Source organism: Acanthaster planci, linkage group LG02, assembly GCF_054643075.1.
Source record: "Acanthaster planci isolate LZ-2023a linkage group LG02, COTS_SCS, whole genome shotgun sequence".
In the NCBI taxonomy this organism is placed as follows: domain Eukaryota; kingdom Metazoa; phylum Echinodermata; class Asteroidea; order Valvatida; family Acanthasteridae; genus Acanthaster; species Acanthaster planci.
In genome coordinates, this window is record NC_141778.1 from 4876614 (window position 1) to 4901644 (window position 25031).

Below are 25031 nucleotides of genomic sequence, written 5' to 3' on the forward strand. Positions count from 1 at the left end.
TTGAAGTTATGGTTGACATAATGCATGGTGGACTTGCAGTGATGTGCATTTGAGTGTGTGCTAATCAATAAGTTGAAGTCTTTGATGGATTAGGATATATACTCCATGCATTGGAAAGAAGACAGGATTAAGTAAAATGCTGCTCAAATGAACTCAGGAATCTTCTACCCACACAAAAAGCTATGGGAAAAATTCATGTTCCCCATATAGAATTTGGTCACCATTTCTCACAATGCTCTTCAAACAAGACCTTCCCTGTGGCAACCTCTTTGATGGGCTTTGTGTTGTGAATTGCCCATAGTATGCAACCCAATCCAACTCACCCAAAGTGAAAGGGTTGCTGGAGAAAAGCAACAAAACTTCAACAGACAGCAACAAAATCCAACAGTGGGATTTGACATTGAGGTCTGCACTTGTGGTGACTGTTGAGTCCAACAATTGGGTGCAGGTGCGCCCAGTATTGTACTTGGTTGCGTCATACTGCCAGGGTCATTTGGTAAAGTTGCAACTCATAAGCATGCTCTTGTTTCATTAAATTTCATGTGATCAATTAATAAGGCATAAACATTTTGCCACTTCAGTTTAACTTCTTCCTCTTGCATTGCCCTTAATGGGCAGTCTTGCACCAATCTCAGTCGCACACTTCCCAGCTAGCCATCCAAAGAATGAATTAAACGATAAAATTGTTATCACATCATGTGACTATTCAAACGACCCATTTTGTTATTTTGTTGCTCCAAATACATGTAACTTTACATGTACACAGCACATCAACTGTGTTATCTTTCTCACAGGCTTTGTACATGCTGTTAAGAAATAGTTTACATTTTATAGGATTAAAACATTAGGCTCCCTAGCTTGTGAGATTTGTACATTTCAGTTAATCCCGGTCAGCAAGCAGCATGAAGCAACTCTCCATCTGTTTATTCAAAAGCAAAAAGATGGAGAGTTGCTACGTGCTGCTTGCTAGTGTATTTGCACAATCAGCCAAGTAGAAAGATTCAAGAATCACATTGTACAGAACTGAAGTAGTCTCCATTTTTTTACGTACATTTAACATACGCATAGTTTCATATGTACATGTAATTCAGAATGTGCCTTAAACTATAAATACGTTTGAGATGATTACATTTGTTCAGTTACTACATGTAGACTGTCACAAAGTTAAATTAAATTTCATATTTGCATGGTACATGTATAAGTATTTACACATACATGAAACCAGAACTTGAAGGCATTGGTGTCCTTGCTGTTATCTTGCAAGCAGCAGACACTTTCAACCATGGAAAAGTATCTCCATGTAACGATGCATGGAGTGAATTTTTTTTTTTAAATACAAAATAAATAAAAACAGTATACCAAAAGAGCCAAATGTAAACATCGAAAGCAAATTTTATACTAATCATATAAGATTAAATTAAAAACAGCACCTTCCACATCTTACGGCAATTTGGACTTGATTCATGTCCAGTCTTGGGAAGTAAATAGTACAACCACAAGTTTTTTCAAGCACACTTTCTGATAGGATTTTCACTTGTGGCATTTTTGGAAGAGTAATAGCACGTGTGCTTTCACATCACAGAATTGTTGTGGCATAGTGGTGTGGAGTGCTTTCTGGGGTCTGACCAGGGATGTCACGAGGGACTGCCACGTAGGGAGGGTCCGGATGACCAAATTCATTGGAGTCATCTGAGTCACTGGTTGGAACTTCATAGGTTTGTTCAAACCATATTTGTGCCTCAGCTTCATCAACGGTGCTGACATCGTCTTGCACCTCAAAGTCGGAGTCGCTTGCAAAATGCGATCTTTGAATGACTGTTTCGTATGCCCCTTCGTCTTCTTGAATCTGCCTGGTAGGCGCCATTGGCACCATCGGTAGGCTCCTCTCTTGCTGCCGTTGCGTGATTGGTCGCGGTAGACTCTTGCATGTCTGTGCCTGCTGTTGCCGCTGGTGATATGTGCGTGTGTACCAATTCAAATACTTCATCAAGACAATGAGAACAAAGACGACAGAGAAAAGAGTGGCTGCCCCTACGATGCTGTAAAGGGTGACTGGATCAAGTTCAGAGTTTCCTGGCACGTTCTGTTCCAAAACTGGAAGGTTCTGATCCTTGCCATCAAATCCATCTTTGGAGTTGGTCTGGGAAGAGATCTGCGCGTTTTGTTCAGTAACAAGTGGCAGGTCGTAGTCACTGCCTTCAAAACCTTGCTTAGAGGCGGTTTGGGTTGAAGGCTGAGTGTTTTGCTCAGTAGCAAGTGGAAGGTTGCTGCTGCTGCTGCCTAAACTTTGTACTGTGGTGGTCTGGGTGAAGGGCTGTATTCCAGTGAAACCAAAACTCACTAGAGCTGGACACAGCGAGCTTCTTGTGAGGTGACTAAGTGCATAACCCCTCAAGTGCTGAGGCCAGCCACATGTCACATTTGCTTTGAGGATATCAACACCTTCATCAGTCAGGTGATTTGTAACCCACACCCTGATGGGATCTACGGAGCATGTGCAGTTCAAATTGTCATTCTTGGCCAAGTACAGCTGATCCAGTCCATTGATTTTAGCTGCCAAATCATCAATGTCATTGAGGTGATTTTCAAAAAGGTCAAATATCTTGAACTGAGGCAATATTGGGAAATTAGTTACTGAAACAATCAAATTCCCGGAGAGATTCAATTCCTCTAAGTTTTCCAGGCTTTCAAAAAGGGACCCATCAATAAATCTCAGATTGTTGTTCTCAATGTTCATGTAGGTAAGTTCAGTCAATCCACGAAAAATGCCAGCAGGGAATGCCGTGAGGCCATTGTCACCCATATGCAGATATTTCAGGAGGGGTGTATTACGAAACACCAAAGCATGCAGATTGGTGATGTCGTTGTGGCCAATGTAAAGTCCACTTAGTTTATCTAAGCCAACGAAGGCATCAGGGTGCATGTATGTGATACTGTTTTGGTTAAGGAAGAGCTGTTTTAGATCAGATGCCCCTTCAAATGCTCTTCCCGTGACCTCATACAGAGAGTTAAACTGTAGGTAAATGTTTTGGAGTGAGATACACTCTTCAAAGGCTCCACTGGCGATGTTACTAATCTGGTTAAACTCAAGGTCAACATATCGTAGTGACCGATATCCTGCAAAGCTACCTGGTCCAAGGTAGGTGAGGTCATTGTTACGTAGGTCAACCATCTCTGACTGGCTGCATTCCAAGGGGACTTCAGTCAGGCCACGGTTCCTACAGTTAGCATCCAGCGCCCACGCTGTGTACTCACAGGTGACATCGCAGCTGGCATCTTGTGATGCGTGCACTACATTTGTGTTGATGATGGCACAGATAAGGAGAAGTGAGCTGATAACATTGGATGCCATGGTAACGTTGGAGACGGGGCAATGCTTTGATGTCTTGTTAAGCTACTTGATAGCAAAGAAGGCTTGCTGAAAAATTCCATCTACATATACTGGTAGGTATTTGAGTATCATACCCAATGTCCAAGGTATTCCTTTGTGTTACCTCTGAATATCACACATTCTAACCTGCTTTTCTGCAAGTTGTAGCAAGTGCCTGGAGCGTTACAGGCACAGCGCAGTTTCTCTGTAACTTCAGGTCAGACTTACTCTCAGAATTGGAATCTCTTCCATAGTAGAGTTGCTTCTCTGTCTTCTGATGTACCTGGTATGAATCCTTGTAAAAGGTAAGCTCCCGGTGTGGTGTACATGTACATAGTTCGGCAGTCACAGATGCACTACTCATATAGATAATAAAACTTGGAAGCAAACATTTCACGTGCTTTAAGTTTTCTCCCTGTTCTAAGTTGTCACTCTTCAGTTATGAAATTAATGAAAGCACTGTAAGAGAAAGAGATTACTTTGGCTTTCTCTTCCCATAAATAAATTTAGAGTTTACTTCTACTTTCATGTACGGTGCCCGTTAAATTTTCCAGCTGTTTGAAAGAAGTAGTGCCCACACTGACTTCCTGTTATTTTCACCAGTTGTTTTACCAGTTAGTCTGCTGTTGTCATGGAGGCTGAGAATCTACCAACTGGATGGCACGGTGTGCTCATGCATAGCAAATTATGGAACTGGCCTAGCCAGAACCCTTAGTGACCATCATTCTTGATTTCAGATTGACATGATTTCAGACATCTCATATTTGATCTGCATTCACCCCCAGGTGACCTGCAGCTTTAGTCCCTCCCCCCCCCAAAAAAAGAACAAAAAAAGAACACTTTTCTATGTGGCAAGTATTGCGTTTAAAAAATCACTCGATGTGCCCATCAAAACACGAGTGTGAAATTCAAGGTGAAATGCCATGATACAGATTTAATGTTCTGCAGACAGCAAAATACATTCAATATTCAGGTTAACATGAGAGCAGTGAAAACTAGCAATGTTGATCTTTGTGTCAATTTTATCAGCCAGGTACCTTACATACCAGGGGTATACCGGTATGCTGAGGGGCAAGTTTCTCATTCGTGTAGATGTAGCATCTGAAACTTGTCCACTTCAAAACGGTTTTAAAAAATCACGTACTCTAAAGGATAAATGTTCAGGAGAAATATTACATATGCATTTTCAAAAAATAACATACCCGTAATAGTGACATACATGTAATAATAAATATCATAATCTCTATCCTGAAAATGAAAACTGATCAGCCGGCTCATCCAAAGCCACATGGAATGAGCTTCATTGCTTGCATGAGTGGTGTTTTCTGATTGGCAGATGTAGTGCAAGGGCATAATGTTTAGTGAATCATGTACAGTGTTATGTACAGTGTTACGTAATGTTGCTGTGATTGCTCCCTCTATTGAACTGCAATGGTGTAGTCAGCAAAGAAGGTGACCAGCCCTAATTGGGTGGCATTTATCTGTAACCTCATCTGGTTTAAGTGCAGTGCAGGTTATCTTCTTACCTTGATTGCGCGATCCGGTCACTGGCATATGCTGTTATATATTTTTAAAATGATATAAAGGCAAGAAAAAAACAGGTCTTATGAAACAAAATCATCATGTGAAATGGGTGAAACGGAATGATTGGAATCTCCATTCACCATTTTTCTTATATTCTTGTAAAACATTGGAATGGGTAGACATTTATAAGTTACAAAATTCTAAAAGATGGCTGCTGGTTTTGAATTTGGCCATAAAAAAGACCAGCAGGAACCCTGTGGGTGAATTGGAGGGCTTGGGGCCGATCAAGATTACAGAAAATGTGAGCACTTTCAAGTGTCAGTCTGAAATGTTGTGACAGGTACAATGTAGGTTTTTGCCACTTCAAGTTTAGGAGCTGTTAATATTCTCTCTTCCCCAAGCCCCAACCTCATTCTTCCAAGTTGGGGGGGGGGGAAGGACCGTGGGACAGTGCCAGTCATGTGCAGTTCGGTCTCCCATAGCAGAGAGCCTCTGATCATTTGTTCATTACACTAAAAACAGACAGCACGTACATTTATGCTTTGTGACAACCGTGAGTGAATTGAAACAATTTTATTGAAACCAGTTCACCGTAAACATCCATGCCATACATGTGCACGTATACAATACTGGTTACAAATCTTTAGCATCTACATGTATATAGAAAATTTACATAGAGTTGATACACAACTGCATGATTTTGTACCTTCAAGTTGGAAATCATAAAAATCTGAGTCTGGATCGTACAGTCATAAACAGACTAAACAAATCGTAAAAATTATGCCTAAATCCTACAAGTTGGTATCTCTGCATACACCAAGTGTAGACTCGACGCTGTACACAACGCCTGCTCATAACATGTTACGTACAGGACGCAATTGCAATCACAGTGAGAAAAATCTGCAACAATTGCAGATTCCTTGGGCGTTCTAAATTTACAGATGGGTTATTTTTAATTGATTAGGGCAACTGGGCAAACTAAAACATTTGGCAGTGATAGAGCAGCATCAGCCTGCATGCTAGTGACCGCTCAGGACACTACATGTTATAAATGTTGCCATAAACTAAGATGACTTTACAAAATACACGATCTGTCAGTTATTCAAATGTACATACATGTACATTCAGAAAGCATAACATAATCAAACATAACAGAAAAAAAAATCATACGACATTAACAACAGTCATTTATACAGACTTTTTAATTCTTCATTAGACTGTGTAATGCATGGAAAAATGCATTGTACTGGTACATGCAAGTACAATATAAATTTGATATGTATCGCAAAGTTGAATCTTTAAGCCCGTTTTAAAATATTCTACAGTATAAAAAGGATTTAAACCATTTTACAGTTTTTTTACAGCGTAGGCTTTAATCTGACATAAAACTAATAAAGAAATGCAGCATACAGTTTATCAATAATATGCAAAACATTTTATACATGTATGGCAGTGTTAGATGTGAAGCCTTATTCAGTGATAATATTTTCACTCATTTCTGTTCGAAAATGTTTCAGTTTTTGGAAAACAGATTTCTAAAATACGCAAAGGCAATTCCATGTACAGATGGCATTTTCAGCAGTGTAACACTAGCCATATGATATGCAGTTAAATTCAAACAAATGTAAGGCACTGTTACTTGTTGGTATGTACGGTGTATGCATTGAAAGAAACTTCAACAGCATACAAATGTTTGTTTTGGATCCCAATGGGATCTTTGTCCTGCATCACAATCTGGAGAAGAAACAAATTCATGAGAGCCTGCAAATTAAAATTAACAACTTCACACCGGGAGACCCAATATGGGGCACATACATGTAAGCTTTTACACAAGCTAGTAGGTATTCCTATTCTCTACCGGAAAAATTGCAGAAGAGTCACTAAAATACTAGTATACATACGTGTACATGTACCGTACAAATGTGTGACAGTAATTTTTTACGATGATTTCCACTGTATTTGTCATTGTGTGTCTAGATTTCAAGTTGATCTGATTGAAATATTGTAATTTACATGTGAAAATCTATTTTGGTGTGTGTGTTCTATAAAAAGCTTGACAGCATGCAGTATTTTATTTATATGTAGCTTTCACGACGTAATGTGCACAGTGTGTTGTGTAATAAATGCACTTGGAAAAGCGTCTTGATGTACCTACCTTACATAAACATAATATACACGTACACTGTACATGAATGTAACCATCTTGACACCCTGTGCATAACGTACATCATATTCGTTATGCACTCTCCACTTTAATCACCGGATATTTTGTCAAATTGAATATGGACAAAATTGACATGCCATTATTGTGATCTCAGAGTCATTCATTGCAAGCCTTGGACATGGATTAAAAAAAGTGTTCAGCAGACATGTATGAGGGCACAGAGTAAAGGTAAACAAGATAAACCCATCAGATGTGTGGCAAATGCAGATGCAGTGAGAGAAAAATCTTCAAGCACAATTGATGAATGGAATTTTACTTGAAGAATTTTGAAAAGGGCTTGTGCTTAGAGTTTGAGCGTGCTCTTTAGTCTGGCCCGGGGTTTCGTCTTGGTCATGTTGGTTGCAGAGTGGCTTAAGTACATGTACTTCTTGTGGGATAGGATATTGGTCATGTCTTGGTGAATGAAAAAACCGAACAAAGACATGATGAGATATGTAAGGTGTAGCCATTTGCTTCAGAGGAAGAGGCGTATGTGCCTCTGAGTTGCAAACAGCTTGATTTTCTCGCATGTGCTTGATGAATGGATCAGTGATAAGCCAGTCCTTGCCCAGTGGGGGAGGCTCTTCATCTACGGTCAAGCTATCCTGGGACGGTGATGCGTACTTTACCTTACATTCCTCAAAAGTCATGTACGGAGGACTGGGGTTACCAAACTCATTGGAGTTTTCCGAGCCATAGGGGGGAACCCGGTAGGTTGGTTCAAGCCATGATTGGGCTTCCTCCTCTTCCACGGCAAAGACATCATCTTGTGATCCAAAGGCGGAGTCAGGTGGAGAAGATGGCCTGAAACAGACTGGTTCGTATGCCCCATCATCGTCTTGAATTTGCCTGTTTGGCACTTTGTGCACCTGTGATGCATGTGCATGCCCTTCTTGCTGCTGTTGTCTCAGTCCCTGTGGAACTTTGTGTGCCTGCTGATGTTTGTGTGTGCGACATTTTAAATATGTGATCAAGATCACAAGAGCAAGAATGACAAAAACGGCAGTGATTACCGCAACAACCATGGAAAGGATGACAAGGTTAAGCCCAGAGTTTTGTGACATCCTTGGTTCATCAGCTGAAATGTCGTTGCTCTTGCCTTTAAAACTTTTTACTGTGGTGATCTGGTTAAAGGGCTGTACTCCAGCTAAACTAAACTTCTCTGGAGCTGGACACAGTGAGCTTTTTGTGAGGTTACAAAGTGGATAACCGTTCAAGTGCTGAGGCCAGCCACATGTCACATTTGCTCTGAGGATATCAACACCTTCATCAGTTAGGTGATTTGTAACCCACACCCTGATGGGATCTACTGAGCATGTGCAGTTCAAATTGTCATTTTTGGCCAAGTACAACTGATCCAGTCTATTAATTTTAGCTGCCAAATCATCAATGTCATTGAGGTGATTTTCAAAAAGGTCAAATATCTTGAACTGAGGCAATATTGGGAAATTAGTTACTGAAACAATCAAATTCCCGGAGAGATTCAATTCCTCTAAGTTTTCCAGGCTTTCAAAAAGGGACCCATCAATAGATCTCAGATTGTTGTTCTCTGCATTCATGTATTTGAGTTTAGTCAATCCATGAAAAATGCCAGCAGGGAATGCCATGAGGCCATTGTCACCCATATGCAGATATTTCAGGAGGGGTGTATTACGAAACACCAAAGCATGCAGATTGGTGATGTCGTTGTGGCCAATGTAAAGTCCACTCAGTTTATCTAAGCCAACAAAGGCATCAGGATGCATGTATGTGATGCTGTTTTGGTTTAGAAAAAGCCGTTTCAGATCAGATGCCCCTTCAAATGCTCTTCCCGCGACCTCATACAGAGAGTTAAACTGTAGGTAGATGTTTTGGAGTGAGATACACTCTTCAAAGGCTCCACTGGCGATGTTACTAATCTGGTTAAACTCAAGGTCAACATATCGTAGTGACCGATATCCTGCAAAGCTACCTGGTCCAAGGTAGGTGAGGTCATTGTTACGTAGGTCAACCATCTCTGACTGGCTGCATTCCAAGGGGACTTCAGTCAGGCCACGGTTCCTACAGTTAGCATCCAGCGCCCACGCTGTGTACTCACAGGTGACATTGCAGCTGGTATCTCCTGATGCAAAAACTAAGCTGATGGTGACGCAGAAAAGGAGAACTGAGCCGACGATGTGATATGCCATGGTAATGATCATGTGACAGTAGAGTGCCATGATGTTCTTACACTACTTGGTGGCAGTCAGGGCTTTGCTGAAAAAAATTGTAATACAAAGGAAATATTTCTTGAGTTAATGTACGTACATGTATATAGGTACAGGTTTGACCTGAAGCTTGGCACATGCGGGGCATTCTAAGACAGTGTTTAGGTGGCATGTTCCTCCGTGTTTTATTTGTTAATTTTGCGAGTAAAAAGTATTTCATTGTAACATTAAAAAAACAAGCAGACATTTATAAAAGTAATGAAAACTAACATTACAAAACACTGGAACACAACTTTGTGTATATTGAACAAATTGTATTAAAAACACACATAAAAAAGACACTGACACAAACAAACAAATATGTTACTACCACTTGATTCCCTTTTAAACTTACTGTGCGCAGCACTACCATGGTCCATTCTCTGGAACATGACCATCATAAATTTCTTAAATGTAGGAAATTTTGTGTACTTGACACATTAGCAATTGATTTATGAAAAGTTGTGCTTTGTTCTAAGGGGTCATTTCAGAGATTTTGAATGTGATTGCAGGTACATGTAGTTGGACAGAAAAATTTCAGGACACAAAGTTGGTATTGAATGCAAAAGAAAACAGTACTTAGGAATCTTTGGTGGTAACAATTGTTTTCATGCTTTTTTCATGATTCATTTCAAGTTGAATATAATACATGTACATACATAGAGCTCACCTGCATCATTTCAAATTACATGTATTCCATTCATATGTTACATGTACATGTAAATGAAGAAAGTTGTCAGTCTTTCCTGCTTTTCCAAAGGATTTCATAAATGCTGAGTTGTGTCTCTGCATGTGTGCATGTGACTATATAGTTTGCTGCACTTTGCCTAAAATAATATTGGACAAGGAAGAGTGGCCGCATGGTATTTTGTAATGCCTATTTCTGTTGGTTGGAAATATTACAGGAATCCCCTGGGCTTCCTAGTTGTGATACGCTTTCATTACGTGTGCATGTACAGTGTGTTTCTCCTTTTGTACATGTATTTGCTATTTGGCAGCACAACAGTTTTGATACGGTTTTGAAGGAAGTTGTATAAATTTGCTGGTACACATAAGTTTACAGTCTTCATACTGTACATGTACATGTACTGTAGCAGAATACACTAAATGAGGGGGTTCCCCCAAAAAGTCACACATGACACCATCAACATTGAAATATACAAGGACGAACAGCACCTGCTTTTATTTGTTTTTGAAAACAGAGATGTGACAGATGCACCTGCATGTATGTTACACATGTGTTTCTTAATTTCATAACATTTCTCACAAGAAAGCTAACAAATGGCAGTTCTACAGAATGTTCAGCAAGTGTTGCACATAAAAAGTTGGACACTATAGTTGACACTTTACATTTGAATCTGAAACACCGATCTACAATATGTTTGTTTTTGGTGGACTGTGCAACGGAATCTGTATTGTGATGGAGCACCTGGTGGTCAAATCTGCTGTCAGGCAACCAGACAATTAACACATCAAAGTTTTTGCCACTTCAAATTTCCCTCCAATTTTTGTCAACTGCATATGTAGATTTCATCTCATGAAAATTTGGCGGAGAAAAAGCTTATCAATTTATAGCTGTCAACCGATATTTCTCAGGCATTGGAAAATTCTAGTAAACTGCCTACATTACAAGTACATGCAGGGTTCGACCTTAACGCTGGTCCGCTAGCCAAATTCAAGTAAAAACCGCGGCGGTCTAGCGAAAGCCCTCGTCTGGGTAGTCTGGCGGTCTAATAAAACAACATTCTGAAATAAGCGGCGAAATAGTTGATTGTGATGCATGCCCTCTAGCTGCTGTTGGAATTGGAACCAAATAAAATACACTTTTGCAACCAAGAATATTTCGGTCCCTGGCACCAGCCTAGCAGAAGTAATGCTAAAATCTATGAAAGCGGAAGTAAATAGTCTGAAACTTCTGTTCCACAACGCCTTTGCGGCGCGATCGCACTTAACTGTGGGCCATTCCTCAATGGTTTACTGTACTACAGCATGTAGCCGGTATGTCTCGACATTATGATTTGACGTCGGTTCTGCATACAAGATCTAAATCAGCACGGGCTTATCATGCATTGCATCGTAGAGGTATATGTAAGTCATGAATATGCATCCCATGCGTATGAAGTGCCGAGTATGTATGGTGAGTGTATAACGCATTACGTTACTATGAATATGCAATACTGATTTTTCTGATTGGTCATTGGTAGTTGTGATAGTAGCGATGTCACGGTTGTGATTTTGTGTTTGGTTCGCACGCTACTGGTTGCACTACACCAAATACATGTACAAGTACGCGCCCTTTTAGAAAACATTGCAAAATCAGACCGAAATAGCACTACCTGTTGACTCTTGGGAAGAGGTTGGCCTCTGTTTGTTCACTGGAAATTCAAGATTGTGGCCAGGAGATCACTTTTCGTTACAATTTTATGGGGTTAGCCACGAAATTTTTTTATTCGCCTTTCCCCAAAGATACCTCCAAAATAGTAGTAAAACTATGCACTCAGCTCTGAATGTAGAAATACCCCGAACTGGATATAATCAGTCCCAAATTCAGGATTTATAGAAATATTTCTATGATACCTCCTGATTATGGCATGTCTTATTGTAAACAGCCCGTGGAATCACAAAATATTAATGAGCTCACAAGCAGAAATACAGCCATTTGGTGGAATGCACCCCATGGGTACTGGACCGTCAGTCTAGAACGAACATGTACTGTACGTACATGTACATTTCGAAGGGCATACATGTACATGTATATATGTACATTTACATGTGTTACTGCATAAGCGTACATGTACATAAAACTTTCCATAATGATACTTTTTGCTCTGTCTCTTGGATTGTAAATAAAACAAACCATTTTCAGTAGGTAACCACTTTGTGTGTTATTTTGCTTGAGTAGAGTTATACTCTGAAAATTCATAATTCCCATGGACATTTATGATTACTCATCAACCATTTCAACAATTAAATAAACAACAGTCAGCACCGAGTGCACACTGTTATGTATGATGTTGGAGCAGAAAACACTAGTGCCAAAAAAGAATGTTGAAATTTGGGGGGAGATGCAGACTAGTGAAAATGCTGGTGGACTAGTAAAAAGCCATCACTAGTAGTCCAACTGGCAAATGAGAAAAAAGTTAAGGGCAAACCCTGACATGTTGTACATGTATGGTACATGTTGTATGATGCTATACACCTCCAGGCTGATAATGGATAGTTCCAATGCCTGGGTTCAAAGGTCACATAAAGGCCAATCATATCCCAGATCCTAGTGGTGTTTACTGTCTCTGTGCAGGAGTTGCTATAAATAGATCTGCCACAATTGAGTGTCCTGGATTTCTCATTCCGGGTTTTTTCCCTGGGATTTCTCATTTGGGGTTTTTTTTCCCTGGGATTTCTCATTTGGGTTTTTTTTCCTGGGAAAGGGACTTACATTAGCCAAACTAGGGATGCAGACCACTAATTCAAGGGAGAATTTCCGGCCAGCTCATTAGCATTATTATTATTATTATTATTATTTATTCATGCCAAAAATTCAATATACATCACAAGCAAGATGGGCATAGGGGAGACAAAAGTAATACGGAATCACTGTGGTCACAGACCTGTCTCCCCACTAAAAGAGCCCCCCACAGTATCTTTGGAAAAAGGAGATTGTTTGACCCCCAAAATGGTGAGATTGTGTAAATCCTTGCTAGGATCAACTCCCTGGGTCTTTGAGCTTTCATATGAGAGCAGAATGGCTAAAAACTACAGTTGAAAAATGGTCCTAAGTGCCCGAGAAAGTTGAGGGTTGCCACTTGAAAAATGGCTGCAATCAGACTGCGGAAAAATCACTTTTTGGGGTGATAATTAAAAATGTAATTGGTTAACCCACAAGAAATTGAATATAAATTGAAAGATAAGTGACAAGACAAGAATTTCCTTTGTGTTTCAGAAATCTCAGGGATGTTGGCGTGCATGCTTTGGTTTTTCTAACATTTTGACCTTGTTAAACTACATGTATATGGTACTAACTTGGGAAAATTTTCTGAACCGATTTCAAATGTAAAATTGATCTCTTGAGTGGAATATTGTGCACAGAGTGTACTGGTGGAGAAATCATACATTGTACCAGCATGAATCTTACCAGGGGAGAGAGATTCAAGTAATGTACATGTACATTGTCCATGTACCTTGAAAGAGGTTTGGCTGTGCTGTGGTCAGAAATGTAACACCGGAAGGATGTGCTCATTCATATCCATACAGTGTTGGGCATATTTTATTTTGTTATTGTGGGTGTACATGTAGTCAGGATACTGTTATTTTATGTTCACGTGCATCACTGATCAGGAAAAAAGCCAGTCATTTGGATTTTTAGGAAACAACAAATATAATGCCCTTTGAAAAAAGGTAAGTAAATAACAACTGTAGAAACCAAGCATTGAAAACTCACATGTGTGGAATGGAAGCACAAAAAAGGGTAAATAAAAATTCATTCATTAAATGTTAAATTTAATTGTACACATGTACGTCATGTTTATCTCTGCATTCATCGTTCAGTGTACATTTGCTGGTACTGATGTAATTACAAGGAAGAGTAAATACATGTAGCATATTTCAAAGGGATGTTTTGTGTTTGTGTTAACGAACACATACATGTAGCCTGCAGCTTATTTACTTACAGCACTATATACAGTGTACAATGTGGCAAGTCAGTATACTTGTGGCACAGCTCAAAAAATATCAGACAAATGGCACAGGTATCAAAGCTCACAACATGACTATTAAAGGTTATGCTGTGCAGATATGCGTAAATTTGTACAAATTTGTGATTTTCATGACTGATAATATCACCCTTCAGTTGAAGTGGAACACTTAAGAATTTGCTTCCTAATCTGTTCCTCCAGCCAGGACAACACCACCCTCACGATCATGTGAAAAAAATTCTCTCTGGTACAGCACACAACAAAATTATGTGCAGTTTCAAGGTTATACCATACATGTACATGTATGTATCTGCGCTGTTGTTTTGCAGTGCCATGCAAGCTGCTGGTAGTGAGTGGTGTACCTCTCCTGCCCTTTCTGTGGTCTGCTGCAGTGCTGTTCTTTGTTGTTGCTGCTCTAGCCTTATACACTTAGCTCTTTTGTGTTATGCAACAACATTCTCCACCAACCACAACAACAATAGGAGAAATGCAGATGTCAACATACCTGCTTATCAGACATTGTGGTCATGGGTGTTGCAGCTCATCATCATCATCATGCAGCCTGCCACTGCAGCTTTTTCTGCACCCTGGCAGAGTTCTCCAGCTGGTCACTCATGCTCCAACCAGGCTCGATTTGATTCGGCGCCCAACCCAGGGTCTTGATATATGCAAACATTTGACTACAGGGTGCATTTGCAGTGCTTCCATGTATTTATGTGTTGGCCATTCTATTTCAAGAGAGGGGTGGTTACATGTACATGTGTTGAGGCATAGTTTTTTGATGGCTTTTATGAACTTTCTGTAAACAAAGAGTGACTAATAAAATACCGGTACGTATTTTTAGAAACAAAATTTCTAAAAGTCATTTCTGAATTTCTAAAAGTCATTAATTTGTAAGAGAAATATGATTTTGCCCCTTCATTAAAACTGGAAGGACAATCAAAAGTGGTGCGGCAATCCCATGTTTTGACAGTGTGTACATGTACATGTATATGTACACTGTACATGTGCCTTTTAGGTATGTATTGCATTTGGGTTTTGGCGGGACATGGGAAAAACGGTTGCACTATTCATAATTGTTTCTGCTTTAAATGTTGATGTTTGGAGGGGGGTTGAGTTATGCAGGCAGAATATTATTGGAGATGAGTAGAACAATTCTCTTTCAAATTACAGTGCATTAGTATGAAAATCAATGTAAACTTGATGTCACATTGGGTACATGTAGGTCTACATGTGTTAAAATTTAGGAGTGCTAATGTAAAAGAATGGTTGCAATTTGGTGCTTCGTGTGATTAAGATTTGCAAAATTTTCTTTAACTTCAATTTCTATTTTCCAGTCGAGCAATAATTAATCTTATCTCTTCTTTGTACTGGTATGTCACTTTAACATTGGTTTGTTGTGTGATTTTGGTTCTTGTTTCCATGTTTCAAAAAAATATGGAAAAAAAGGTTTTTTATACATCTTTTCTTCAATTGAAACGCATCCCACTTTAATCTTGGGCAAGTACGTGTACTGTCACTGGATTGCCTTTCAGGGAAGACACCGTTCAGTGAAATTCCAGCAGCTTTCTGTATGTGAACAAGTCAGCTAGTGCAACATTTAGGCAGTTTCTCTGGAAAAAATCACAGTTTTGCTCATGAATATGGAAATTTGCATTTGCACACCCGCTAATTTAAGTCACGTGGCCTATAGTGGGTATTAAATATCAACAAACACAGCGTCCACCCAAAGCAAAGTGTTTCATAAATATTATTTACAAAATATAAAGCCCACAGTGGGTACTGTATCAGACTACTGATGATGTGTTGGGTACTGTACCGTTGGCTTTATTGACACTCAAAACACACGTTGCCATAGGGTTGATACCCACCTGGGTGCTGTTGTCCCTCAAAACCCGGTAATGCAAAAGAGGGGGACAGATACAGGACTTCCAAAAAAGAATTTATTTGTTTTATTCAGCAAACTCGGTGCACGACCTTCTAAACGACCATCAGAACATATTCAGAACATCTTGAAGATCAAGATGTTCTGAATAAAGAACGAAATATTGAATCAAACATGGCTTTCATTAGTCTTTATGGAGTCTGCATAATATTGAGTTATCTGAATATTATCAGTGGATCACCTACCAGAGAGAAACAGTGTTCACATTAATGGCATGTTTCCAATCTCATGTGTTAATCTAAAGACACAGTATGATATTCATTGTGGCAGTGTCTGGTGTACTTTGTGGTGGTTTATAATACACAATAATTTATATTTGGCTGATGTTTAATGACAATGGAATAAAGTGAAGAGATTTTAAAATGTGTATTGCTATTCACATAACAGGACAGACGGTCACGTAACAGGACAGATTGTCATGTACTTTACTGACATTCATCAAACCTAGGTCAGTTTTTCTTTTGGTCCTGTTGCTGAAGAGTATCACAATCATTTCAAAATATCAAATGCTACAGGTAATGTAGCAGTCAGTACTGGAAGAATACAATTTAGTCCCAAGTAAAATCAGGAACAATCCACTCTCGGCAGCTGGATCCTTTCGGCAGAAGAGTGATGGACTGTACGACCCATCATCTGTCAACTGTTTGGATGTCATCAACTTCAGGAAATATGAAGTGACTTTGTGCCATCTATGGGGCAGGGGAAACTTTACTTTTGCCTGATTTTCTCCATTAACAGCTACAGTTATACCTTATAGAAAAAGTGAAATGAAACAAAATGAATATTTAGTCAATACATACAATGTACCACTATATGTATGATATCAAACTACTTGTGTCATGAAAACTGCATTCCACTGTCCAACCTTTGTGCTATCTCCCAAATTAGGGAGTTTTAAAATAGTGAGCCACTACTGATTACTTGTTGTTGCCCCAGAAAGTGCAGGTACAATTATAAAATGGTTTATAAAATGTTTAGCACTGTAACATTTGTCCTGTGGGCTGTAAAACGATTAATGAAATGAACCAGTTATATGTGACTATGGCTCTGCTACATACATGTACATGAACCAGCAACATGATAAACCCTTACCTGGATAACAACGATCAGGGTACTGAACAGCTACACAGGAGTTTACAGCCCATGGTACAGGATATGCTTACAGTGTTGAACTAGGTGGTACATGATTTGGCTGGGAAGATGACGGTACAGGAGGCATTCCAAGGTCAGGAAAGCAAGCTGATGCAGCAGGCTGATGGGGTGGCATGGTGGGTTGAGTTGATGGGGAAGGTTGAGGTAATGTGGAGGGCTGAGGAGGCGATGGAGAGGGCTGACTAAGAGACTGTACCAGCTGTCCCTGGATGGGTATTTATCTTCACGAAACAATCCAGGACAGACGGTTACAAGAATCATACAGTTTCGTTTTCTGAAGAATTTCTTCGACGATGTTGACTCAGTATTCCCCCAAATTGTAATTACCTAATTGACACAATGTTTTTTCTGAAGTAGCAGTGCAGAACTAGAAAACAATTGGTTGTTTTATTTTGAAATTACATTTACATCCACCCCATGCAGTCAATGTCCAAATTTGGTGCCCCCCTCCCTGGATGACATTCACATTGACAATAAAACCTATAAAAAATAGATAAGAAACGCAGAGAAGTTCAGTTTATCTTTATTATCAGTACAACTGATAATGTTAATTTATGCACAAAATTTATACAGTAAAGTGTGCAATATTCATGAAAAGACACCTCTGGAAAGGTATACACAAAATAGGCCCCAGAGCAAATAAACAGCCACATGGGGGAAATAGTGGAGGATTGTGTTGCCTCATGTCATGTAATTGGAATATTATAATTGTCTGTTTAGCGTTATCTCCATTTGATTTCTGTCTGAGTATTTCTTTTTTTAAAATGTATTACAGAAGGACTGAAAGCTTTGCTTTAGAACTACAATGTGTCCCAAAGTGCACTCTGTTAATATACAATATACATTTAGTTTCACTGTTGAAACAGTTAAATCAGACCTTTTACTGCTTATTTTCAAATGACTGAAGACAGAATAAAAAAATTTGGCCCAAATATCTAATGTTGCAATTTCAAGTGCATCTATTGCACGTACAGTGTACATGTATGTACATGTATGCATCCAAATGATGTTAAACTCATGACCTTTGTCTTCATCGTGTTTCTCCACTGAATGTTTCACCCGTTTATTTGCAAAAACTACACTGTATAAACTGCATATATTTTTGGCAGTTACTACACATGTATTCATAAAGAGTGTCTTGAAGTCCATCTGTCAATTCCTTCTTTCCTTATTATTAACAAATGCTGCTATGTTTACTCTTTACTGAATTTCATTCCCTTTGTAAAAGAAAATGATTGAATATTTTCTGAAGGTTGTTCAAGTTGTCTTTTCAATAACAAATCAAAATAAATTTGCATTCCAAAGTATAAACAGAATTGGCAGTGTTACTTTGAACTCTTAATATAAGAAATAATTTGATAAGAAATAGAGTTCAATAAAATGATTGAAGCGTTACACATTTAGTATGTTCTGTAATCGTATATGTAGCTCTTATTAGAAAGAGCAAATTTTGTGTTTATGCAGTGTTCAATAGCCTTAAAAAATAAGGGGATTTACATGTACCTCACAGGCAATTAAGTTTTTCCTCCCTCTAATGGCCAGCCAAAGGGCCAACCACCTCTTTTTTTATCACTTTCACAAGGGTCAAACAGGTGTATGCTTTTTCTAATCCTCCCCCTCCCATTGTCTGAAAAGAAAAGTGATTATTTTTTGCTTGCCACCACCTTCATTTTTTGTACTTCAGAAAAGCATCTATAGACCTGTTGTTTTAATTTTAGAAAGTTATCTCCATTTTGCCCGGCTGGCCAAATTTTGCAGTACATGTACACCCTCGGTTGTGTAAAACTTTTGCCTTAAAAGAAGTGCCTATACACAGTACAACCATCACAGACATTAGGAAATTACGACTTTTCATAATCTCAACGTTCTTCGGAGGGTGAGGAATCACTTCTTTGTTGATCTACATGTACTGCTGATGACCATACATGGACTGTCTGTTCTTTTCAGTTTCTCTGTCAAGACTTCATAACTTATTCAGAGAAGAATCATTGCAAATACTGGTAGATCCTCAATGAGAGCTGTTCTGCTATAGGTTGTGTTCATCAGTGTATCAGTTTCCATGAATGTAGGGAGTACATCGTAGCTTACATGTAGTTACTCATACATGCGGATCGTATCTCTTAATGCAGCATTAATTAAGCATTTGGTGAAAACACAGTATGTGGCACATACACGGAGGCTGTTTCATGCTTCTGATAAGGTCCCTCTGTAGTAGAAACAGCTTGAGTGCCCTCTGGCAGATTGCTTAAGATGTGGTTTGTGCAGACACTCTCTTGCTCTGGGGGAGTATCATCGTGTTTTGATGAGTCCATTGATGATGTCAAGGGGATCTGTGCATTCCAATCTCCTATGCTGGTGTTATATGGGTTAGCCTCATCCAGGTCGTCGGGAACAGCATTATGGTTTTGGTCCACCCACAACTGGGTTTCCTCAGACACTGCATTGAGATCATTCTGGGACCTGAAGTTGGTATTGTTTATCAGGCTGGGTCGGACAGGTTCATAAGCGCCGTCATCCTGGATGCATCTGTTGGCTGTGATATGCATCATTGGTATTGTCTGTTGCCTATCATGTGGTGGTTTACGCTGTTTTGATTTAAGTGCTCGACTTTTTCCTGTGTTCCTCCAGAGCCGCCATTCCAGACACGTGATTAAAATGATCAGAAAAAGGATAAAAGTCAGAAGGGTTCCAGTCCCAGCAGCTATGTAGATGATTGTTGAATTTTCTGTTTTCTGTTGATGTGCCTTCTCTTTATCTGTATCATTTGAGAGCTTCACAGAAGTGGTTATGTACCCGCTGTGTTTGGTATGTGATGCTGGTCCAGTGTCTCTATTGTCAGTTGTAAATTCATGCACCACCAAAGTGAATGAATGTTCAGTAATTGGCCGTGGAGAGTCAGAGCTTGGATTTGAACAAAGGGAACTCTCAGAGAGCGTATGAAGTAGTTGACCCCGTAAATGCCGTGGGTCATGACACCTCACATCTATCTTGCTGGGATCTTTGCCTGACCTGTGGATTTTAAGCCACTCGCCCAGAGGATTGATGGAGCAGGTGCACACAATATTGGGGTTCTGTGCCAGATAGAAGTTTTCCAATCCAGTGATCTTTGTGGCCAAGTCACCGATGTCTCGTAAGTCATTGCCATAGAGGTCCAGTGTCCTTAGATTGGGCAGGGTTGGAAAGCTGGTTATTGAAGTCAGAGTGTTTCCGGAGAGGTTCAGTGTCTTCAGCTTCAATAATCCATGAAAAAGGAAGCCACTTATGGATTGAAGGTTGTTATTGGCCAAACTGAGGAACTGTAATTGATTCAAGCTATCAAAGATTCCAAGTGGAAGGAACTGTAGTTCATTGTCTCCAGTGTCCAGGTACTGTAGGTTATCCAAGCCACGAAAGGCACCACTATGCAAATGGGAGATATCATTCTCATTCACGTAGAGTCCAATGAGATTCGTTGCTCCTTCAAATGTCCCTTCCTGGACCTTCATCAACTGGTTTCTCTGTAAGTAGATTTTCTCAAGTGAAATACACCCCTTAAAGGCCCCTGCTGAGATATTGGAGATCTGGTTGAATGCAAGGTCTAAGTATTTCAGTCGCCTATATCTATTAAAGGTACCAGGACTCAGGTACCTGAGGCTGTTTTCCCTCAGGTCCATTGCCTCCATGAAGGGGCTGCATCCCTGAGGGACATCAGTCAACCCTTGGTCTGTGCAGTCGACATCTTGATCCTCCTGTGCATACTGACAGACAGTGTTGCAGTTAGCATCTTGGGATGTCTGCGCTCCACTGAAGGTGATGAATTGAGATGCTAGAAGTATGGTGTTGAGACACTCCAGTATCATACTGTCAGTTGGATTGATGGAAAAGCACTTGTAAATTCAACAGACAAACCAGCGTTCAACATCAGTTTCAGTTTTGTGATGGTGCTTCGTGCATCACTTTATTCCGCTTTCATTGCTTGACCTTGCTCTGTGTTTACTGCACTATTCGGCCTCACTTGCCCTGTTTTGGCCTTTTCTCAGTAATGTGTCGGCTCTGTTCTGTGCTTAATGTTGACTTTTACTGTGTTCTTCCCTGGCTGTAATCCAACGGTGTACATGTACTGAAATTTTTAGCCTTGATAAGTTAATGAGAAAGAGTATGCTCACAAAATATGCAGGTCACTGCATTTGTGCAAATGATAAAAATCTTCCAGGCCTGCCAAATCTAAAGTGTTCTACCTAACCCTGACAAGGGACCTGTTTTGTCATGGTAAGGGATCTCCAGACTTGTGCTGTGGGATGTTTTTCTCACCTTTGCTCTGTCTATTGACAGACTCTTGCCTATACTGCCATGAAGCGTGATGCAGCACAGTATTCTATTCTTTGAGAGCACATGGACGTACATTTTGTAAAGTTCTGGGATTTCCCCAGGTTTTTCCTACTTTGGAATTAAGTGAAGTAGAAAAAACAGCCCAACTGAATTAAGTGTTTTCAAAACATCTTTTCAAAGTACTGGCTCACCATTGTTACCTCGTGGTTTTTGACATTGCTCTAGGTACTGCACATGGGTAATTTCAGAAATTACAGGAGTCCAAAAGTGTGACATTTTTGTGTCCCTATTATATCTGACCTGTGTTACTTGACATGGAAATGTCACCGTAATTGATTTCAAGTTACCCAGTTAACAAAATAATGTCACAGCAACGTATAAGTTGTACGTCGCAGTAACGTTACATTATAACGGCAGGGCAACATAAACGTGTGGAGTATTTTAGACGTTGTGGTGACGTTTGATAATAACGTTACAAACTGATGTCCTCACGACGTTGTGAAATAACATGTAAAGAACATTCATAAACGAGCGCACAGTTTACTTGTTAGACACTGTTCACACATTGACATTAACACAGTTTTGTGGATCACCCATAGTTTATTTTGTATTTCATTACGGGCAAGTTGATCTTTGGTTTTCAAGATGGCAAGTTGGTTTGGCATTCAGTACATGTACATGTATATACGGCTGTGGTTAAAACAAGTCAGTAACAAATTAACAACATTAAAAAACGAAAACATGTAGAAGTAAAATATTGGCACTGATTCTAAGCAATCCACTTAAGGAACTCTTTCCACTTTTTATTTGAACCCAGGCAATTAGACATAGCACTGCCCGGACAGGCAATACAATTAATTACAATTTGATAAACATACAGCCTATCAGTATATATGTATGGGCTCGATCAATTAAGTGACAAAAAAGACGTATACTAATACTAGGCCTACTAGGCCTAGACCCTTACATGTATTAAAGTATTATGAATTGCCGAAATAACATGAATAAAATTGGAACAAACACAGCATCAAATCACATTAATGCTACAAATTGTTCTACATTTGTATACTCACCTTAAATGATGATTGGCAAAATAACTGGAGCAGTGCAGCGTGAATCGAAAGACACTAAGTACCAACCGCTGCAGCTATTTTTCCACATATGTTGTATGCATCACCACAAATCGAGAGAAACTGAGCGACAGAAGTGGGCCGAACAGCTGCAGTGGTTGGTGTCTTTTTGAATTCAAATTTACCGCATTGCGCAGACGCACAATGTTTGACTGGTTCCCTCCGTTGATTCTATCCGATGTATTTCAGACGGGAACCAATTTACCATTTTTTTTTACGTATCACCGAAGTATATGAAACTGCATTCAAGTTTTCTCAACTGCGGCAATATATGGCGGTTAAATAAATTCTATAAGTTTTAAAAAAATAATAATCGAAAAACATGTAAAATTCTATATAAACATTTTTTTTGGTATACCCTGAATTATAGCCATGGGTTTGGGTATGGAGTTTTTCTAATTTATTGTAAATAAATGTTTAATTCGATATGGCTGCCAGCAATTCGAATAAAACTAAAGTTTCCTGAACGTAACAAGTTAACATTACATTCTGATGTTGTTAATCGTTCAAATAACGTCAGAAAAAAACGTTAGCAACAAAACATTTCAGCAACGTTAGGATAAAGTCATCAAAAAATATCTTCCTGACTTTGCAAAATAAGGTATAAAAATGATGTTGTGGTGACGTTGAAATAACATTAGTTGCCTGACATTAAAAGCAAACATTTAAAAGATGTTAAGATAATGTTATCGGAAAACATCTTCCAAACTTCGCAAAGTAAGGTATAAAAATGACATTGTCGAGACGTTTAAATAATGTTAGTTGCCTGACGTTAGAAGACAAACATTTAAAAGACGTTAGCGTTTAACGTCGTCAAAAACATTTTCCCACGAAATCAAGTCAAGGTCGGAATTTGACGTTACGATAACGTCCTGATAACGTCATTGTCTAATGTGACCAAACTGTAACTTTCCAGTAGCGTTATGGTGACGTTATGTGTTTGCTGGCTATTACTATTTGTTTGGCAGGTAATTGGCATCAATTCTTCACTCTTGGAAATCAGAAAATGTGTTCTGAACTTACAAAATCATATGTCAAATTAATTCTTCACTCTTGGAAATCAGAAAATGTGTTCTGAACTTACAAAATCATATGTCAAATTAATTCTTCACTCTTGGAAATCAGAAAATGTGTTCTGAACTTACAAAATCATATGTCAAATTAATTCTTCACTCTTGGAAATCAGAAAATGTGTTCTGAACTTACAAAATCATATGTCAAATGTGACAGGGACACGAAAACAAACGGACCTCTAATTTCTGGAATTCCCCACATACATGTACTTGTGCAGTACATGTATGTGGTTACAAGTGTTTCACCATGTTTGGACTTGATCCAGGTCTGTTTTCCCCTAGTGAGTTAGTCTTCATCTCTACAAATTACTTGCAACACTCTTCTCCATTAGATAATTCAGATGAGAATAGTCAATCCAATCCAATGACTATTCATGAGCATGAGAGCTAGTTGAAGCTGAAATCTTATGTTCGCCACTCACTATCGGCCTGTACCAGCTACACTGTACACGTACCTCATTACATGCATGAGCAGAGGCTACAATATGCCTTGAACACTGTACATGAAAAGTTCAGTATTTGTATTCCAAGATTCAACAATAAACAGTCGTTTACAGGGTGCCCCAAAATGCAACACAAAGGTAAAATCCCCTTCCCCTTCCCCCTTCCCGAAATAATTGTTGGAAATTGTTGTCTTATACCAGTAGGTATCAAATGGAAGATTAGAATGCAAGTTTCAAAACTGAAGACTTCCTTGAAATCTGATTACCACAGCATCCATATACCGTTCATGCCATTTAACACCTCTTGACAATGAGATTATTAAAGAAACAGAATGAGGATACCAAACTGAGCAGGGTTCAGTTATGTTATGTTCAATTACATGTGTGTTTAATTGGGATGCGGACACCATGACTAAAACATACATGTACCTATTAAAAATTTTCATCTGAGCAGGCAGCATTATGGTGGTGGTTAGAACAACAGGTGGCAGTATAGACTATTTTAGTCGGCACATCCTTCTACCACATGTGATGTAACAACCTACATGTATTATGTTGTGTTGACTTCTACATGTATGGCAGTACACGTTTTTAAAGAGTTTTTCTAATAGCTTTTATGAACTACAGTATCACATATCATTGACCTGGGATTTCCCATATGGGTAAATAAAACTTCCGGATCTTAAAAATTTAATGTAGGCTGTTAGGTAACCAGTTTAGATTATAGGGAAGTCTTCTGTTTTTGAATTTAAGTGGAGGTGAGGTCGGTGGTCGGGAATGCTCAACTTTTGGTTTCACTTCCTTTTTTATGTTGCTAGTGCTTAAAGGAAGTGTCATCGTATAAGTATTTGTATTCATGAACAGAGGTACATGTATGTGGCAATATGGGGATGGTTTTTATTTACATTTTTATTTTGTCATAGGCATTTTGCAAAATTGGCCATAGTACTAGGTGTGTCACTCACAA

General features: G+C 39.2%; 4 protein-coding genes across 6 annotated transcripts in view; 1 reads left to right on the forward strand and 3 right to left on the reverse strand.

Moving 5' to 3' along the window:
• Positions 1–25031, forward strand: part of mcm3ap (minichromosome maintenance complex component 3 associated protein) — a 78668-nt gene that overhangs the window by 18012 nt on the left and 35625 nt on the right. The window lies entirely within an intron of this gene.
• On the reverse strand, positions 700–3469 carry LOC110975342 (uncharacterized). The gene has a single exon (XM_022227759.2). The coding sequence runs from the start codon at positions 3350–3352 to the stop codon at positions 1577–1579; it is 1776 nt and encodes a 591-aa protein (XP_022083451.2). The 5' UTR covers positions 3353–3469; the 3' UTR covers positions 700–1576.
• LOC110975313 (uncharacterized) lies at positions 5453–14669 on the reverse strand. Its single transcript, XM_087132921.1, has 2 exons — positions 14519–14669; positions 5453–9332 (listed from the first exon to the last, which is right to left on the reverse strand). Exon 2 carries the CDS (start codon positions 9293–9295, stop codon positions 7346–7348), a length of 1950 nt encoding a protein of 649 aa, XP_086989047.1. The 5' UTR covers positions 9296–9332; positions 14519–14669; the 3' UTR covers positions 5453–7345.
• On the reverse strand, positions 17618–21580 carry LOC110975364 (uncharacterized). 2 transcript variants are annotated; one of them, XM_022227809.2, is made up of 2 exons: positions 21109–21580; positions 17618–20950 (listed from the first exon to the last, which is right to left on the reverse strand). In XM_022227809.2, the coding sequence occupies exon 2, from the start codon at positions 20947–20949 to the stop codon at positions 19246–19248; it is 1704 nt and encodes a 567-aa protein (XP_022083501.2). In that variant the 5' UTR covers position 20950; positions 21109–21580; the 3' UTR covers positions 17618–19245. The 2 variants fall into 2 exon arrangements, with proteins under 2 accessions (XP_022083501.2, XP_022083500.2); XM_022227808.2 differs by having other exon boundaries at positions 17618–21579.